General features: G+C 42.9%; 1 protein-coding gene across 6 annotated transcripts in view; it reads right to left on the bottom strand.

Annotated features, from left to right (window-relative positions):
- Window positions 1-10,011: 10,011 nt before the first annotated feature.
- ARFGEF3 (ARFGEF family member 3) overlaps window positions 10,012-20,202 on the bottom strand; it is an 88,558-nt gene continuing 78,367 nt past the window's right edge. For 5 of the 6 annotated variants that reach the window (XM_082758376.1, XM_082758372.1, XM_082758374.1 and 2 more), the window contains 2 exons: window positions 17,749-18,973; window positions 10,012-16,999 (listed from right to left, as the gene is read on the bottom strand). In XM_082758376.1, the coding sequence (XP_082614502.1) occupies window positions 16,808-16,999; window positions 17,749-18,973 (1,417 nt within the window). In that variant the 3' untranslated portion in view covers window positions 10,012-16,807. The remainder of the gene's footprint in view (window positions 17,000-17,748; window positions 18,974-20,202) is intronic. The other variant, XM_082758373.1, reaches the window with a different exon arrangement.

The following is a 20,202-nucleotide window of genomic DNA, read 5'->3' as shown; positions in this document are numbered from 1 at the left end:
CTTTGTGAAGTGGTGAAAGCATGCATCTGTGGGGCCAAGGTGTGAATTGCAGTGTCCCCTGAGCAGCTGGGTCCTAAACGTGACTCAACAGCACACGCCAAGATAGCCAAATACCTGCCATGATGTCTCAATACCTTGTGTGGAAGCAGGAATGACAACTATATTTCCCAAATTGTGGTGTTAAAATAAATTCCTAAAGGAGTTTTGTGACTGCATAGTTTAAATCTGTCATCTCACTAGCAGGAAACTTTCATATACTATCTTAATTAGGGTCTTATTACAGCCCCTAAGATTATTAATGCTATTTTTAAAACCTTGCTGTAAATTTGCTTTGGGACTGTCATGAATAATGAGGAGAAGTAAAAGATTATGTGTACTTAGAGTGTAAACACTCTGTTTGGTGCTCTTAGAATACAGTTAGATGAATTTTAGCCAAAATAAGGTGTGCGCTTTTAAGACTAATTGACTTGGTATACTAAGTGCTTTGAATTCTTTGTCTCTGGAAAATATTTAAGAATGATTTAATTTAGTAGAGCTATGGCCAAATGGGAATTTGGGGAAATGTGGTCACCTTCGTCATGCAGGTAATTGGAATATAAAATCATAGTTCTCTCTTTGGCTTTATAATCAGTGGACCCAGCAGGAAAATTACTGAGAGGATTGGAGAGAGTCTTTCTGCTGCCAGTGAGTGGTCTGAAGCTCATGTGGTATACTGCATTTGCATGTAAGACCTGCTTGTGCAAAGCTGAAACATGGCCACTCTGGACTTATGTTGTGATGACCAATCTGTCACAGATTTTTAGCAACTCCGTGAGTCACATGTGACTTATTTCTCCTTCTCAAAGAATTCATAGATATCACCATAGCTTGGGCATGCTTTAGTGTGGAGACTGAGAGGAGGAATATCCTTGAACCCAAGCATCGTGGCCAGGTGTTGGCTTGATGCATACGAATGTGGGGAAGGCAGAACATTGGAGGTCTTCAGACTTTAACAGGGTCAAAGCAGTCTCTTCACCCTCTGCCTTTTGTTCTTTGAAATAATTCATTGACTCATTGTGATTGATCCTGTCAGTCTGGAAAAAATAGCTGGCATGGAATGGTACCACCAAATTGATTAAAGTTAGGTAAAAACAAAGAAAAAATTACATTTGTCATTATCATTTAGAGTTGCTAATATCACTTCTAATGAGGAGGGAAAGAAGCCAGGGGATAGGAAGCCAGTGCAGAAAATGGGCACCTCCTCTGTTCTCCATCTGTGATAAATAATTCATATTTCTGATCTGCTGAGATGTTTGAGGCTAGTAGTGTAATTCTACGCTGTATTGCCACTAATATTAGCATGGAACAGAATGTTCACAGTGCCCTAAATGCCTTTGAATTTTCTTGATTTTTTCTTTCCACACATTTTTTTTTCTTTTTTTTTTTCTGCTTCAGTGGCAAACCTTCCCTGCTATAATGACCCCTCTATTTGAGGATGTGTGTGAGGGCCAACCTGAATAATGTGAATGTGATTAATTGTAGGGAAGGAGGTGTTACTGCTGTAACTGTATGATGTTATGAGGTGTAGGTTTATTGGATGAAGTGGAGGAAGATCCTAACTCCTGCCTATAATCAGCTTATAGGTTTAAGCCACAACATAGGTGTTTCTGTGTCCTTTGGGCAGGAGTGGTGTTTGCTCCTGTCCCTTCCTCTTTACTTGTGCAATTAAGCAGGTCCTAATGATGTGGTCTTTACCATATTGAGATTTGAGTTGTTGTTAGACATCAATACCTTTATTTTTCAAACTTTTTCAAATATTTTCAAAAAGAAAGCACCGTCTGAAAAGCAACCCTTCCCCATGCCCCACAACCTATCAAGCTACAAATGCGGTCACTCTGTGGGGTGGAGGGAATTGGGCATAACCCCACTGAAAACCAGTATCCTAGAGAGCAGCGTGTGTTGACAGGCTGAGCACACTTGTGGCCTACAAAAACAGAGTCAGGAGGAACTGGTTACAAAATGCTTCCTAGCCTGGGAGCTTGGTGCTGCCTGCCTTGGCACAGAAGCAGCAGCAGGATGTTTTGCTGAGCGCTGATCCAAGGCTGGGGGCTGGCAGCTGAGAGCAGAGCAGTGGCAGGGCCCCAGGGCAGGGCTGCGGCCGCCCCTGGGCTGAAGCAGCCAGGACTGCTGCAGGCCATGGCCTGGGGCTCCATGGCGTGCAGCTTTTGTATTTTTTTTTTCTTTATTTTTTAAATGTTTACCATTAGTTTCTGTCAGATTTGAGCCCCTTCCTTCACAGCTGGTCATCCTTAACCTGAATTCTTGTTTTCTCCTATTTAAGCCTGCCAGTGTGCCTTTATTTTTGCTTGAGCCCATGTCATGTTGCGTAACCTTTTGGCCATCTTGTCCATACTTTGTAAATCTTTCAGGGTGCTGGGGCACCAGGCAACAGGCTATATAAGAGCATAGTACAGCAGTGTGTGGCAGCCTTTGGTCTCAGGCAGAATCCAGTGCCTGGTACAGAAAGGTGGATACACAAGGGGATCAGTAGCAGCTGAGGTGCCATGACTTCCCCTTGCGTGGTAGGGTGCTGAGTCTACAGAGAGCTGTAACGCAGGCACTGTCTGGATGATTGAGCCCATCAGAGCAAATCTATCAAGCAAAATCCTGAACCTTTCTTTGGGCCTGAGCGTGCAGTGACCGCCTGTGAGCGAGCATCTGGAGGACGTTTTGCTCCTCCAGGAGTGGCAAAGGCTGGAAAGGGTGAATGTTGTCAGGAGCCACGAGGTTTAACCTTGAGCAGTGCGACAAGTTTTTCCTCACTCTCCTGAACTGTTTGTACGAGTGTGTGTGTGCACGTGTGTGACTTACAAGTTTGGGAACTGATTTCAGTCCCCATCATGTTTTAGAGAAAGGGAGATTGGGTTGTGAGTTTTTTTGGGGAACGAAGGATTAAATGCTGTTGCATCTTTCATATTTTCAGCCTGAGATATGCCTATTTTATTTATTCTATCGTACTGATGTTGTCAAGTGCCTCTCCTCCTTGTGATTATGGTGGTGAAAGTTTTGTTACCATCTTTAGCTCTGACTCTTTGCTATCAAAGTTGGTCCAAATTTTGTTATCAGTTCTGCATGAAGGGGCAGATAACGAGCTCTCTATGTCATTTTAACCTGTCAGAGCTTAAGTTCTTGCATGCTCCTGTTCAGTGGAATGGATTTTTAGTTGTGTTTGTTTTAGTAAAGTGCAACTCAGAATGTATTTATCAGGCATAAGGATTATACTCCAAACATATTCAAAGCAGTTCAGTTTCCACTGGTGTCCAAGCTGCATGTAGCTCCAGGTACCTGAACACTTACATAGGCTAACTTATCCTGGTGACTGTGTGGCCTCCTGGTGATCGTGTGGCCTTGTGTCACGAAGAAAGGCCATTCTTGACTGATTCTGCTTTTCTGTGAGGGACTGAGCCTTTCCAGCTGCCACCCACTACTTGTGCAGCTTTTGCTTTTCCACGGTATCTAACAGCTTTCAGTCAGCCTAAGTTGCAAAAAAATCTGTTTATTTTCATCAATAATCGAAACTGAACCTCCTAGCATGGAGACAGATAGCCAAAAAGTAGCTGCAATGAATAATAAGATATGTAAGTATGCATGAAGTACAGGAATAGAAAAATGATACTTAATTTGTATAATAACACTTCCACTATTTTACCATAAGTTTCCTAGCCTTGCTGCTGAGTGCTGGATTTAAGCTACTTTTGTGTGATTCAGAATTACCACTGCTCTCCTTGGAAATCCTATAGACCTTGTAAGCAATCTGTAAGTTTTTTGATTGTGTTTATTCAGTGTGTTAGGAACTGATGAAATAATGTATTATAGTGAAAACAAAACAAAACAAAAACAAACAAACAAACAAAAAAACTAGAAAACTTAGATTACCCAGATTTCAACTTCTCTTGCAGCATTTTTGAAAGATAAATACCAAAATGCCCATAGCATCCTGACATCTCTTTTACTATCATAATTGCAGGAAAAAAAAAAATATATAAAAGGGAGACTTCTCTTTTCTCCTGAATATTCTTGGGGTGCTGATTAAAAGTTAATCATCCTGTTTTGCATTTTTTTTCCATGATACAGGAGTTCTAACTGTCTTTCATGAGTATATCTAAGTACTTGTTTCTTGATCGGTAGGTAACTGTTTGTTTTGTTTGCTTGTTTTTTTTTTTTTGTTTTTATTAGATGTATGATTCATCCAGATTGAACCCCACTTTTTTTCACTGCTATTTCAATAACCTCTTAGTGCATTTGGATTTTTCTCCTTGTATGTGGTTGCAGCATCCTTCTGTACCATGCAGGAATTTAGTTAGTTCTTTATATTAATTATAATTAGTTATATTCAGGTTTGCTAATGACAGTGTGACAAAACAGTATGTAATTCTGGCTATTCTATGATCTTACTAAACCAATTCATCCCAAACAATTGCAGTCAATAATGATATGATATTTGCCTACCGTGACTGAATTTTAATCCATTTTACAAATTTTTGTGCAAAACTTTTTAACTTTCTGATAGAATATTGTGCATTCCTGCATCAAATCCCTTGACATTGTGTCTAAATACAGCAGTCTCCATGTCAGTATTTGTTGCTAGCATGGTATGTCTTGTACAAAAGCATGATTGTATTTTCATAGCCAGGTCTGGTTAACATAATTTGCTGCTAAAAATTTATCAAATCTCCGTGCCAAAGGAACAGGGTTCTTCCTAATGTAGGGAGCCATTATGGCCAGAAGCACTGTTTGAGAAGGGAACCCCTGTCGGCTCTTCTGACTACTAAAACCCACTCAGTTCTTCTCCAGATTGGAAAAAATAGATATTAGTGACTTATTACTCCTTTGTTATAGCTTTAAGGTCAGGAGCATCTCTAGAGCAGAACAACTGTATGCATTAACATCCTCCCTTGCAGGATCAGAGAAGCCTTGGTATCTTTGCTGTCATTAACAACGAGTCTGTATGACTACATTTGCTGTTGTTGAAACGCTCAAAACTTTTCAGAGCTTGAGAAATGCAGCTGTTGAAATACATTCCTCTCCCAAAGCATATTTAGTGATAACAGTAAGAATGTGTGAGCTGAAAACTCTCAATATAACCTGAAACAGCTGATGTAGTACCTGAGCTTGTCGAGCTGAGTGGGTTGCAGTTGCACATACACACATGAGGATGAGCTGCATGATAAACCTGACCAAGGACATGGTAGCGGGAGGCATTCAAGATCTGTAGAAAGTTAGGCAGTGCTTACCTGCTTTCCCTTAACCCCCTTTTATGCCTGGTGAGGCAGCTTTCCTGCAGCTGCAGTTTGCACCTGTATGGGACTGTACTGGAGATACTTGTTCAGCTCTATGCTCAGCTGTCAAGGAAAGGCCCTCCTTGGGGGAGAGGGAGGAAATTGCTCCAATCTGCTGACTTCTGCATGCATGTGAAACTTTCTGAATTGGAGTGTGCATTATTTAACAGAGCATCAGCTGAAAGGTTTTTGGCAATTTTGTGCTGTTTTAATTTAGGTGAACTGGAGCAGGACTTTGCTTGAAATAACACACGTTTTGTTTCAAATAGCACATGCACTGTTTCAATTTGGAGTTCGTGTCCTGAAGCTGAATCTGTTCTGAATCTGGAGATTCCTACTTAGAGCATATGGAGGAGGTGCACAGCCCACTGCAACCCGTAGGATAAAGTTTGCTATTGAAACGAAATACATGCAGAAAATCTTAAAAGTCCTGAGACATTGCAAAAGCTTTATTTTCTCAAGTGCGCTTGTTAATGGTTCAACTTCTCAGTAAAGTCAAGTCAAACCTCAATTCAAGGATGCGACCCTTGTTGCACAAAGGCAGGTGGGATAGCCTTAAGTGCACACAGCTTTACAAGCAGGGCTGATGGCATACATTGACCTCAATGCTATCTGAAGAGGCAGAAAGGGAGAGGGAAAAAAAGAGAGAAAAATTATTCCACCAGGCAGCAGGGAGACGTGAGGGAGTCCCAGGGAGGTGTCCTCCTTGGGGTGTCCACTTGGTTCAGGAGCTGCTCGAGCTCCCTGATGGTTGCTTTTGCTTATGATGCTGTCAGCGTCGACTGCATCAGGTATGATGTGGTGCACCTGTGCATGCTGGTTGGCCAATTACAAGGCTTTGTGCATGTGTGTTACTGGGTAATTTGTATTGGGAAGGCAAACAGCCATTGCCTGAGCAGGTGCTAGAGTTATCAGTGAAAAACTGTGAGGGGAGTGTTGAAAGGATCTCACTATGGAGCTGTAGATTGAGAACTAAGATGTGATAAGGCAGAGAGGGAAAAGGGATGATAAGAACAGGAAGGGCAGATGTTTTCTGACATAAGGGATAAAAAAAAGCTCCAGAATCAAGCTGTGCAAGGCCATGAGGATAAGAGCACTTGGGACACCAGGGAAAAGGCACTGCCATGGTGTCCTCAGGCTGGGAGACAAGGGTTGCCAGAGGTGCTAGTGGAGAAGACTGAAAGCAAAAGGCCCTTGATATTAAAAAGGTTAGGCACCATGCAATGCCCTGGAGAGGAAACCATGGGTGCGAAGACAAGGGCTTTAATTGTGACTTCTTAAAACGAGTGTCATAGCTGGGTTTGGCAATGGAAAAAGGAGATCACAAAATAAACATATTGTCTGGGTGATTGGAGGGGAATAATTGTAGATGAGAAATATTTGGGCTGTGTAAGGTGCTGAGGTATACTTACTCAGTGTGGCTACCATTGTGGATAATGGAGTATTCTTTTCCATCTGCTCTCGTCCCCCTGAAATGCTAAAGGAAGTTTGATTGGAAGCTTGTAAGAAAAAAACATCAGCAAACTAGATTTTAACTTCTGCTTTTCTTCTCCTTCTTCTTTTCCCCATGGTTGGCTTTGCAAAATAATAATCTAATAATCTTTATTCTCTTGGGCTTGGCGGCTGGTCACAAGAGCCTGAGACCTTCAATTATTTAGCATCCTTTCAAAAGAAAAGATATTGTATACAAGGGAGAAGTAAGATCTGCTCCGATGAACATCGCTACAGCTGGGACTGTAACAGAATATTTTTATCAGGGCACACAAACCTTCCCCTTGCTCTTATGGCGTGACCATTGCAATTCTATCCGGGAACTAATTCTTGTGTTTTCTCAAGAGAAAATTAATTGTTTTTGCAGGTAAGAGCCAAGAGCCTTGTCACCTTCCTCTCCTTACACAAGTTACTGCACTACAAAACCATTTTTTACTTTCTCATTATGTTTGACATTCTCATTTCCCAAGTCTGATAGTTTGTCTGTTCTGACCTCTTGGGCTTACTTACAGGGACAGATTTTAGTACAGCACCTTATCCACTTGTATTTCATCTGTTGGTCTCCCCAGAGTCTCTGGCACAAAGGAGACTGCTCTGAAGTACAAAAAAAAAAAAAATGGCCAGGAATGTAAGGTAACATTTGAAAATGTAGTAAAAATCATTAAAAAATGCTATGTAGGATAAATATTTTAAATTATTTTAATCTTAAGTCATTTTTTTTGACTGTGGTGGGAAACGAGGATGATGAGAGACAGAGGTGGTCACACTAACCACAGCAAATAAAGAGCTTCAGTGTGTCTCCCTAGAGCTGCCAAACCAGAAGCATTGTTCCTGCTTCATGGGTATAGAGCTCCTTTTTTTTTTCTTTTTTTTAAATGACCCAAGCCGAAACAATAAAAACACATTTAGTGCCTTGGATTTCTGAAGATTGCACGTGCAGCCTGGCTTTGATTTGTTCAGGAGTCTGTTGGATTTTGAAAGCTGGGTGCCGAGTGCGCTGTTCTAGGACGTTGTATTGGGCATATGGATAAAGAGTTCAACTTGTGTTTGTTTACAGTGACATTAGATGTTAAGAGGTTTATCCTGATGCTAGCTTCTTTGCCAGAAGCGCAGACACTGGAGATCACCCTGTGTTTCATGTGACTCAGCCGGCAGAACCCAAACCACCTTTTATTTCTACTTCTATCATAGGCATACTCAGTGGGCCAGTAGAAAGGTTTCTTCACCTGTAAAATGTCAATACCTATCTTGGAGAGAACATGCTCCCAGCAAGGTTACTGAAAATCAGTTCCCATTATTGCCATAGTTCTGAGTGCACGAGTGTGCCAGCGGTGTCCTATATGACCCTATAGTGCATTAGCCAAGTGTTTCCCTTCTCTTTTGTCCCATTCCTGCTATCCTGCTGGATGTGCTGCAGCTGCTCAAAGTGTCTCCAGTATTTTCTCTTAGGTTGAAATTCAGCTTCCCCTTTGTCCCCACATCAGTGTAAGATAATAATCTTTGAAAAATACTGTGATTTAAAGTATCAGATTTTTAAACAATTTGGGAAACTTTGAATTTCCCTCCAGGTAGGTCAGGACAACAGAAGTTTTAGTGTTTAGTTTGCCTTGCTGTTTATGCTTCCCATAAACTGTCTGTACAGTGGGTGGTTGTTGTTGTTGTTTCTTTCCCCCTCTGGCCAGATTATCCCACATGTCTACTGCCGTGGGATAAGCAAGAGGCCAGAGGACACAACATAGACGCTTGGGGGCCTTTTGAAGTCAAGGACAAACTTTTGACTTGCTCACTTTGTTTTCATCCCTTCTTTCTTTTGCGTGTATGTATGTGTATATATATACACACACATTTTATATATATTTGGTAACAGCTGTTTTCTTTACAAGTGTTTTTAATTAAAGCCAACAAATGGGAGAAGTACAAGTGTCCTATGTATAACTACAAAAAAACTTCACCATTTCCACCCTGTGTAGACCTCTTCCTCTCCCCGCAGTGGCAGCAGAAGCCAGGCTAACCTGACCCCGCTGTCGAGTGAGAAGACAGACAGACCTTGTTCACGTGAAGAGTTGGTGAAATAGTGGAGTAGAATTTTCTGTATTTAACCCGGTTGCTGTTTTACATTCATGAATGCTGTTGAGGAGGAAAAGAAAGTCTTTCTAATGGGATCTGAATGAGACATGTAAAGCAGCAGAAGGCAGCTTCCTGGAATTGAATTAGATCAGAATGTTGGGATTTAACAAACTCCCGTTTTGCCAGAAATGCCATAAGATTATTAAAGCATCGCAACCTCATTTAGTTGCTTTGTAATCTGCTCTAATACATTTCTTTTAACCTTCCTGCTGATGAGGCTGTTGTGTAACAGACATTGATGGCCAGACCTCGTGGTGCTTCGGTGCTTAAAACATTGCAGGGAGTAATATTATGGTGGGAATAATTGAAGAAAATACCCATTCAGAAGAACAGAGGTGAGATGTTTGCGTGGGCAGAGAAGCTCCTACTAGCTTTAATTTAGTTAGCCAGAAGGAATAACAGCAGAAACCTGGCCGTGCCAAATAAACTCATTGTGGCAGGGAAATACAACTAGGGAGTGCCTGGCTTGGAAACCCAATGCAATTTTGCTGTGAACTTGCATGCTGAGGATCTCCGTGCCCGCTGCTTGTGGTGTTTGCAGAGCATGGCTCTGATGCTGGGGACAAGGCAGTGCCTGGATTTCGGTGGCAATGAGGTGGTGTACTTTGATTTGGAACTGCTCTTCTAGAGTTCAGTCCCTACAGCTTTTTAGGGACACTGGTACGACTGGTGCAATTAGGACACTGGTTTTAACCGAAATTGATGTCTTTGCTGCCATGGTGTTTTCTCAAAACTGCTAGCTCCAATGAAATTAAAGTCAAAAATACTTTGCTGGATTTAATGAGGGGAGAAATTCTTGGCTTGTTCTGTGAAACTCTGCATTGTGTCCGCTTGCTCCTTCAGCTGTCTCAGCAGCTGGATCCTTCTTCCCACCCCTCCCTGCCCCTTCCCAGCCCAAACTCCGGCTGGAGGTGGTGTAGGGCTTACTCCTTGCAGTGCTTAGATCTCAGCTCCCACTGAGGAGAGAGAAACAACAGCAGCCTGCCCAGTTCTGTTACCTTGTACGTAGCCAGTAACCGTGAAATAATTATCTTTAGCCAAAACAAGAGCCAGATGCATTTTGCATTTGCTTCTTTATTCTACAACACAAGCAACATAAATAGTTCATAATTTTTCTTTTAAAATATTTCCACTTCAGGATTCAGTCTGAACAAAATATACACAAAATACAGGTTGCAAGCCAGCTTACAGCGACTGCCGGAACAATGGACGCCAAGGAACCAAACAAAGCTAGCAGCACGAAGGGACGCGGCGGGCACGGGGAGTTTCTCTGAGTCAGAGCAGAAAGGCAGAGGGAGGAAACATGAATGAAATGGGGGGACTGCAGCTAGGTATGAGCTCTGTAGAAGGCAAACCCAATGTAAGAACTCTTGACAAGGCGATTTACGGTCTCTCTCAAAAATGTTAGTGGCTCCTCCTGAATATACAGCTATAGAGATGAAGTCCTGGGAATAATGTTTTGTAGTAAACTGTTTCGTATGGCAGCCATCATCACGGAAATAAAATTTGTTTTTCATTTTGGAATAGGAAGGATTAGGTCTTTGGCAAAATGGAGTGTCCACTCCCTTTGGCTTTCGTTCAGTTTTCAGTTCTGGTCAAAGGGCCCATGGAAGTGCATCTGCAGTATCATAACTAATGATAAAAAGGAGGTGGATGGGGAGGGGGGAACTGAAAGAAGGTGCTCGCTCCTGTCATTGCATACTTTCAAATCTCTAGCTCCCACCTGCTCCAGCAAACTGTGCAGTCTGGGGCTCAGGTACCGCAGGGGTCTGCCCTTTCCCTTTGGTATCTCCCTTTGGTGCTTTCCTCCGCAGAGCTGGGGCCTCAGGAGCCACAGCCCAGTTGTGGAGGTGATATTTGTCCCTTGCTGAACCTCTGTACCTGGGCTTCTCTGCTAGCTCTGCGCTGTCTCATTTCAACTGGCTTCATGGGGAAGCTCAGCATTTCACTGCAGCCCAGACAAACCAATGTGTGAACAGAAAATAGGGCCCTAGTGCTTCATGGTATTGGGATGAAATTTGTGGAAATACATAACTACTTTTTAAAGTGCGATATTGGGGTAAAAGAATTGAAACAGAATGCTATGTTTCTTAACAAAAAAAACGCCCTCCATAAACCCAGTTCCCTGAAACAATGTGGTAGGGGAGACCCTGCAAACCTCAGCCCGTGAATTTGCCAAAAATAAAGAGGATTTGAGAGATCTGGTCCCACAGGCAAGCTCATTATTGCATTAATCCAGGATCATACAGTGTAGCTCCACTGATATCCACAGTCAGAATTAGGACATTTTCTCTTCCCTCTGCTTTTAGTTCTTGGACCTCTGAGTGTTAACTGAAAAGAATGATGCATGCTCATGCCAGGTGCTTTTTTTAATTGTCCTTTTAAATAGCCAGCCTGCTGTGTTTGTCCAAAGCTGTTTGTTTAGTATGAAATGAAATCATACAGTCAATATCACGTATAAAGTGTATATTGAGGGGAATTAGTGGAAACAGTACAGAGGGGGTAATGCTTCTTCCTTGCAGCCATACAACTTCCTGGAGAGCCAGGTGCGTTGCTGGTGAGGGCTGCTGATGGACCATCAGGTTGTATCCCTATAGAAGATCTACTCAAAATAGGGGGGTTCAGAGAAGAGGGGTCAGTCAATAGCTGCCAGATGTTATCTACATTGCATAAAATCCAATATTTGTGCTTCTGAGCTATGGTAACTTGGTCCTTTCCTATTAAAAAAGGATGATAAGGTATGTATAATTGATGGTATCATTTAATTTTTTCAAAGAATTGTGGAATGATCAAAAATTGGAAAAAAAAAAAAAAAAACTATCTCATTTCATGTGCCATGATTAGCACTACACACAGATCTTCCCAGAAATGATCATAATGAGAATGATAAAACAGTTTGCTTAAGCATAATCTTATCATACCCCCACAAAAATAAAGACAAGGGAAGAAAGGAGGTTCTTCTTTTTTTCTTTTTAAATTAGAAACAGCTTATCACTGAGTAATGGCATCTCTAGAACGGTTTGCTAAAGGTGAAAACAACTACACGGCATGCTTAGTTTCTGAATAAGCTTGTACACAAGAGCTAGGTAGAAGTAAATTACTTTGGCTCACTGTGGTCAGCTTCTTACACATTAAAGTGTAAGAAGCATTTTGCACTTCTGTGCAAAAGTGGAAGTTTTATTGGGGGGCACTGGGATGCAGAGGAGTATGATGTGCTGGCCCTTGTGGATTTTCAAGCAGAAGGGTATAGAGGACCACAGCAGAGAAAAGTGACATCAGAACTATATAAGACTTTCCCTTTCCTGAGAACTTGTGAACTTGAGTGCAGGGACTGAAGGATTTCCCCTGACTTCAACAGCTTAGGCATTTTGAGCATGGGCTTAAGTTGCAGCAAGAGAGCAAGTGCGGGCAGCAGGCAGAGCTGAACCTCTCTACTTGTTAGCTTGTTGGCCACTCAAGTTTCATACTGGTCCTGCTCTGAGCTCCACAGCGGAGATACCAGCGTTGATATACTACTATATCAACAGCAAATGGAGATTACGTAGGGTAACACAAGATATTAATAGGTGGCAGTTAACCTCTGTGGCAGATGAAGACTTGTCAGTGAATTTTACTCTAAAATTAAACAGAACTTGAAGCTCAAATTAAAGGCAAAGTACCTTACTAGATCAAGTTACGGGTGTAAACTCTGCTTGGCCTTGCCAGGAGCCAGCTATACTCCAGAGGACGTGTATTGTGTAGCTGTGATGAGACAAAAGCTGTGTTGCCAGCGTTCGGAGTTTTACAAGGAAAGTTTTGCCCAGGTCTATGTAAATCTTTCTCTAGTAATTATTTTTTGACGTTGAATTAAGTAAATTACTCTAAAGTGTCCATTCCTAGCAGAGTATTAAATTTGTATCTTAACATCCGAAGACGTGAAAACATGTCAACCAGGAGATGGTGTTGCCAATTCTGCGGCTGCTGAGTGCTCAGGGAGGAGTAGGGAAGTTACCAGAAGGACTGTGCTAACTGCTGATGCCAGACGTCACTGCTGACCTAATGCAAGCATTGCCAGAGTGCACGGTGAACATCCTGGCAATGTACCTATCCCTCTGCTAACATGCAGAGTGCTCACAGTGCCTGGAGCACAGGCACAAGCACACCTCTCCTGCGGTGTGTCTGCATGTAATGGCACTGCAGAGTGACGTGACCATGTGCACGAGGCCTGCAGCTGGGTTGGGCCCTGCTCCTGTACTGTGCAAGTAACTCCTGATGGATGGGTGTGCCACTTCTTCCAGCTTTAAATATTCGCATGGTGAAGTTATTCCTTGTGAGCAGAGGTGTTGGTTTCTGGCTAATGGCAGCTTTCTCTGTCAGTGGCTGCCTGAAACATCCTCTAGAAGACAACGCTGCCTCTCCCTGCCGCAGAGGCCTGCGGGGACGGCGTGAACTGAGCCAAGGCAGCGGCCAGCGTGCGGCTCGGGTACCCAAGCAGGGCTGCAAACCACCATGTCCCTTTGGAAAGCAGGTCACCTAAACAAAAATCACTGGCTACAGAGTTTTAAAAATAGCTAACTTGCCAGTTAGTTAGATGAAAATCAAAAAACAGCTCCTACAGAAGCCTGTGTCAAAAAAGAAGGTGCGAGATAAGAACGTGGTCGTTAACCAGAACAGAGGATATACAGACTGCAGGTGGGTTGGTTGTTTTTGTTTTCCCCGAAAATAAATGTTACGATTCAACTGTGAAGCTGGTAATATGCTGCTGTTACCCTGTGCGTTAGGTGATATGAATTTGAGACGAAGAAATTTGGTAAGAATTTGAATGAGTTACCCAAGAAAGACTGACATGTGGAGACAAGGGCTATTTTGTGCAACTGCCTGAGGTGCCTCCCCACTCAGCAGTGGAAAGCAGAGGAATGGCTGTAAGGTGGTGCAGCTGGTCGTGCCTGGTGAGGGCAGAATTAGGGAGTCCCCTTCTGAAGCTCGTGAGGGGTTGCTGCCAGTACTTTTCTCCTGAGCCTGTGCTGCACAGGCACCTTCTTTGGGCTAACAGCTCACAAGCAGCCCTAAGTATGCATGAAACAAGAGTGCACAGGCCTGTGAAATGGTGACTTTACGCACTTAGCATTTTACTTCTTCGGGGCTTGCTGCTTTCTGTGGCTAAACTAGCAACAACAACAGCAAAAAACTGATAAACCAATGCCATGCTCTTTTTTTCTATGCATAAGATTAATGGTTCCTGAAGTGGCAAGGAGTTGTTGTGCTCACTGCTTTCCATTTCACAAAGAAAGAAGGAAAAGGAGGAGTGGCATCTGCTAGACTTTGCTCATTTAAAGCCTGCTACTACAAAGGTTCCTTCATCCTCATCCCACTTCTGGAGTTACTCAGTTACATCCTCTTAGGGCTGCCTACGGGAGGGGTGTGAATGAACAGAGGCACTGAGGGTGACAATGGGCACTTAGTGCGTAACATGGAAGGAGAAGTTTGAAATAGGGCAACAGCAATATTTTGAGTCAAGCAGCTGGCTAATCACATAACACCAGGCTATGCTGTGTTTGTAGGCCTGGGTGGGGCAGGTACTTTCATTCCTAGAGCTTTTCTTTCTGATTTACAGATAACATAACCACAGTGCTTCCTAGATACTGGGATTGCTTCTGGACTCCTGAGTGATTCTATTGGTACTGCTACCAATTACACTTCTCTAATGTGTTTCAGGGATTTGCTTGGTTTAGGTAAGCACAGTGAAGAGCTGAATCCCTTAAATGCAGATATAATGAAAAATAGCAGTTAGGGGTCTTGCATAAAGTTTATTCTGATTTTGGTTGCTGCTAATTAATGTACTGCTTTAAAAGCAGTTATATATAGATGCCCTATAAAAAGATTAACAAAAATATAACCACCCTTTTACTTTACCTAATGATGTGTAAGAAAGACATGGCAACAGAAATCAAACATTGTCACCACTCCTATATAACAAGGCCTAATTTCACCTGGCCCCAAGGGAAGGACTCGATCTGTTGTGAAAACTGGCTTTGTAAATAAATAATTTAATGCCTTTATCAATTGACAATGTAGGTGGTGAGAAAGAGTTGTTTTTAAGGATTTTTTTTTTAATGTTCCTGAAACAATTTAACAAAAGGAAATTTTGAAAGAGAGGGAAACAGTGTGACTGACACTGTAGGATGCTGTAGGTCCAAGTATGCCCTGCAGGAGTCTAGCAGGTGACGGACAGGGAGTGGGTGATGGAGGGCAAAGGCAGGATGGTGGTGGCAGACTCTTAATAACACATCAGCTTGGGTGATGGCTGGTCAGTAGATCCTCTTGGACCAACCCTTTTTTCTTTTTTTTTTTTTTTTTTTTCTGGTTCAAGATGCTAAAAACCAGTTAGATGTGCAAAGTCCAGGCCTGATAGAGATGATGTTTTTGAGGATGCTTTGTAGCAAGGACTGAAGCTGTATATTTAGTTGGTGTGCACGTTTTAAAAAGCCTTGGGATAACATCATTAAGGGGTCACCCAAGATTAAATTCAGTTTCAAGAAATTATTTAAAAGTTTGATCAAATTATGTAGCATGGGACTAGGAGATGGAATGTCCCAGGGGCTGTGACATAATTTGGGTGGCAAAGTAACCCTTCACTGTGTCTAGTGTGAAGAGCACCATGTACAATACAAGTCAATCCTTCCCTTTCTCCCCAGTAACCATGTTGGTAAACCACAGTAGTCCTTAGAAGCGCTGCACAGTGGGGTTGTACCTACATGAGGCTCTGTCCCCTTCTGTTTACAGTAACAGCTGAGAAACAGGGAAGTTAGTTACCTTCTTTTCAGACTATTTTCCATCTTGATTAAGCTCAATGTGGAGTGATAGGCTAAGTTTGATGGAGGTGGTAAGGGTCCTCCTGGCTACAGCAGCTCTACGCATAGCTCCATAGAGCTCCAGTAGAAATACAAGCCAGCTTAGCTGCAGTGGTGCTTGAACTGGAATGCTTTATTCTGCTGAGTGTTGGGGACTGTCATAGGGCCTGGCTGTAGCTTTGCTCGCGGTGTCTTCCCCCGTAGCATCACAGGAAACAGCAAAGCAAACTTCCCTGGTGCCCCTGGGGGGAACTAGTTGCATGTCAGAAAATGATCAGCTGAAGTAGCCAGGGTGGTGGTGTTAGAGGACAGCCGGACTGTGCATTTTTTTTTTTGAGCAATACTCCACAAGGCCAATGAAAGGATGAATAGCCTGTGCTTGGTTCACCAGTTTGAGACCTGGGATACACGAATTGTCACTCACTAGCTACCCTGAATGTGGCCAGACTGCAAAGGCTCTTCTCAGACCAAAATTATCTTCAACTTTCTCTAGTGATCAGGACACATAGTTATTACAGTAATCTTTATTTGGCTTTCTTATCTCTTGCTAATTTCAGAAGGGAAGTTACTTCAAACAAGTGCCACTGTTTTACTTGTCCTGCAGCCCTCACCTTTTTCCTGCCTTTTATTTATTTAGTTTTAGTTATGTAGGCTTACTTGCCTGGTGTGATACCTAGATGACAGTTTCATTCACAGCTAATTGCAAGTGTGGAAGTTCACCTGAGTTTGATGTGGCTCCCACTGTTGCAAATTTCAATGAAAATGAAGGCTACTGAAATGTGTTATGCCTTTAGGTGCCAGCCTGATTTACTGGCAGCTTCTGGGCTCTGGGGCCGTTCCAGAGCCCCCTGGACACATTCAAGCTTCGCCTCCTTTGCTAGTGAGTGAGGGACACACAGTCTCAAGTGGATAGAGGATACACATCGACAAGCTCATTGTTTCTCAATTTATCACCAACAAACAGGCAATGAATGAACCCCTAATACGTCTTTGCTGTATACCTCGGATGTCTTCTCCCCTTCGCAACAGAGCCAAGCGGGTTTACACGATGATGTCGTAGACGCGGCCCACTCGTCCCAGCCATTCCCGCACCGCCTGGCGGACGCGGATGTCTGTAACGTGGCAGGTGAGCTGGCTGATGCAGGGGAACACCGCTGGCTGCAGGGCCGTGAACGTCTGGTCTGGCAGGGCCTGAATCTGGTTGAGAACGGTCAGCACCATGTTGGTCCACGCCTACGAGCAAAGTGGATACAAAAGACTCTTTAGAAGACCTTTCTGTGGAGAGGGGTCCATCTGTTGAGGCAGAAAGAAAGGGATCTTGTGGGTGCAGCCTCATGAAGAGGGCTGAGTAATGCCAGCATATTAATTTAACATTCACCGTGTATGCATAATTCAGCACTGTAAGGCACTGTTCGACTTTATTGCAGGTATCACGCTCAACCTCGATCAGCTATTATTTCATCCCATGGTGAACAAAGATTTCTAAATTTGACGCTTCCCCTGATTTGCTTACTTGGACATGCAAGTAGCAAGTTCCTTTTTAGCAACAGAGCCCAGCATTTCTGCTCCAGAATTAACAAAAATCTTCTTAAATAGAAAAGCATTGCAGCAAGTACCCTCACATTTTCAAAAGCCTGTAAGTGGCATGGAGCCCATAGCATTAAGCAATGAGGAGACCATGGGTTGATAGCTCTCAGGGAAGAACAGCTCTGGCTCCAGTTACAAAAGCATTCTTGAAAGCTGTGCTAGTATATGCCTGATAACACCTGCCCTGAAGACTGATCTTCTTTTGATGGGAAAGAGTTAGCTTTTTGTCAGTGTGAGACTCTGAAATAATCAGCCCTCATCATGATGACTTCTTTAGGTGAGGAAGACATTTAACGTAGAAATTATAATCACTGTAATAAAAGCAACAGAAAAAAATATTTATAGGTATCTTTAAAATTATTGCTATTAGTATGAGCATTCTACAGGTGTCCTACCTGGATCTGGGCCTCGGCATCCCTAACAGATATATTCAGGGAGCTGACTGTGGATCCTGAGCGTGGTCTCTTCTCTTGTCTCAGGACCTCTGGGCCAGCACTGAACGAATGCCTCATTTGACCTTGGTCTATAAGATGTTGTGGCCGCTGGAGTATTGGCGAGTCCTGCCCTCTGGAGCCCAGGAGCTCCCCTTTCTTTTCCACTTTGACCTCTTTGGTGAAGGATGTCATGGCCTGTTGCTGCTTTCTTTTCTTGTATTCTGTCATGAACTTGGAGATGGTTTTGTCAGCGGCTATGGTGTAGATCTTGTTGCCCGCGTTCTCCCACCACTCTTTTCTCCTTGTTTGCTCTTTTTTCTCTGGTTTAGGACTCAGGGGCGGGGGCAGCAGCAGCATTTCTCCACTTCGGGGTGTCAGGCTGTCTCCCGGCTGGTCCCTTATTTGACTCCGGTCATCTTCTGATGGTGTGTCCTTCCCAGACTGCCCTCCAGTTGATGGGGTGGAGGTTTCTGAGTGAAAGGATGGTAAAATAAAGAACGGGTCGCCTTTGAACACTGGAGGCTCCTCTACGTTGTTCTCCAGGTCTAGATGCATCTGGATGTAGTTGTTGCACAGCTCCATGCAGAGCTTGTGAAGCCGCTTGATTAGCCACCCCCAGTCTGCGTTGCTGACGGGCTGGACGCTCAGAGATGGTATCCGAGCCCTCCACTGCCTCTTCTCCTTCCCCCGGGGCGGGCTGACCTGGGCAGTTTCTTCAAAAATGTCTTCATCTTCTGAAGAGCACTGCTGCGATGAGTCTGTGCTTCTCTCGTCATCTTCAAAGAGGATCTTCTTCACTTGCTCTGCGGTGATGTTCTCCTGGTTTGTCAGGATAGCACAAATTAAAGCATGGAAGTAGATGTTGAAGCTCATGGCTGACTGGCGGTACAAGTTGGCAGCTCCGCTAATGCCTGACACTTTTTTCAGCAAACACTTCAACCCAGGTCTGGTGTCAAACTCTCTGGCTGTTCTGTAGGAGTCCAGCAATAAGTCAAAGATGACAGCCAAGTTTTGCATGGAGATGTACCTGAGAAAGCCAGCCAACTTGTTTTCTGGTACTTGTATTGTCATTTTCTCCTCCAAGTTAGAAGGACCTTTGACAAATTCTTCCAGTAAGATGTCATATAAATTCTGGAGCAGTACTTGGTGGGACAGCAAGCTCACCACTATCGTCCTGAAAGGAATACTTGGTAAACCAAGCATGGGAAGGAAAAAATATATAATTGTATCTTATGCTTTTACTAATAATACAGGAGTACTTAATAGTTAGAATCCAACATGAAGGATGCAAATGAAGGCTCAAATTTTCAGAGCCTTGTTACAAAAAAAGTGGAGGAATGTGAAGTGGTCTAGAATGGTCTCTCAGCTATTCTTTCAGACACTTTCCTAGAAGGGAAGGCACTTGTAGGTGTTAAGAAAAATAACCATTCACAGCAAGCACTCTACTGGAACTTAATGCAGAGGCAGTATTAAAACAAAGCTCTGTTATATATATTTTTTCCTTTTCTTGAGACAGATTAAATACTCTGTATTTTGATTTCATGGCAGGTGCAGGTACTCTGAGCATTTCAAACTCCTCTAATTGAGGAATTTGTTAACATATTATGCAGCATCTCTGCCACTGGACCCTAAATATATCTTCTATTGTTGTTGTTGCTGAATGTCAGTTAAGTTGAATCACTGCTAATACTCCTCCATTGGCATCTCAGCAAATTTTAACTTTGCCACGACAAAATGAGCCCTAAGCTCCTTTACCGCTTGGCTTCCATTTCTAGTAATGCCAGGAGTACCTCTTAAAAATAAAACACAAAGAGCCAACCAACCAATACGAAAAATGTGTAAAACCACCAGCAGTGCAATGGAACTTGCAAAGAAGCCCAAGTCCTGCTGAATGTTTAAGACTTCAGCCTGAATACGCAGGTACTACCATGGAAATGTCTATCACTAGCCCTGATTCTCACATGTAATACTGGGTGATTCTCTCCTCTTAGAGAGATGTTTGAGTTCTTTATCTCACTGATTTTTGATTTGCACAGGGAACCTATGAACAGCAAACTCTGCCAGACAAAGTTTTTAGGTAATTCATTAGTAAATAATATTGAGAGGCAGAGGAAGTTAGGAAGAAAATGCGGATAGGACTGTTGTTAAAGCATGACATTGGTATCTCACAGATTAAAAATTACAGACTGTGAAACTTCTCTGAAATAATTTTAATAGAAGTCTTTTTATCAGGTTACATCTGTTTCAAATACAGATGATACTCTCATAGACGTAGCAATAATTATTTTGATTTAGGGAACTATAGCAGATCACATTTTAAGTAGCACTGCTACCAGGTGAGGAAAAGGTTTTTCAGTTTGCTTGCAATACTGAAGTCTTAGGTCTAAGTCAAAGTAAATCTTCATGCAACATGAG

This window comes from Aythya marila (assembly GCF_965140915.1).
Source record: "Aythya marila genome assembly, chromosome: 3".
In the NCBI taxonomy this organism is placed as follows: Eukaryota; Metazoa; Chordata; class Aves; order Anseriformes; family Anatidae; genus Aythya; species Aythya marila.
The sequence above is the reverse complement of the archived record's forward strand: the minus strand, read 5'-3'. Positions and strand labels throughout refer to the sequence as shown.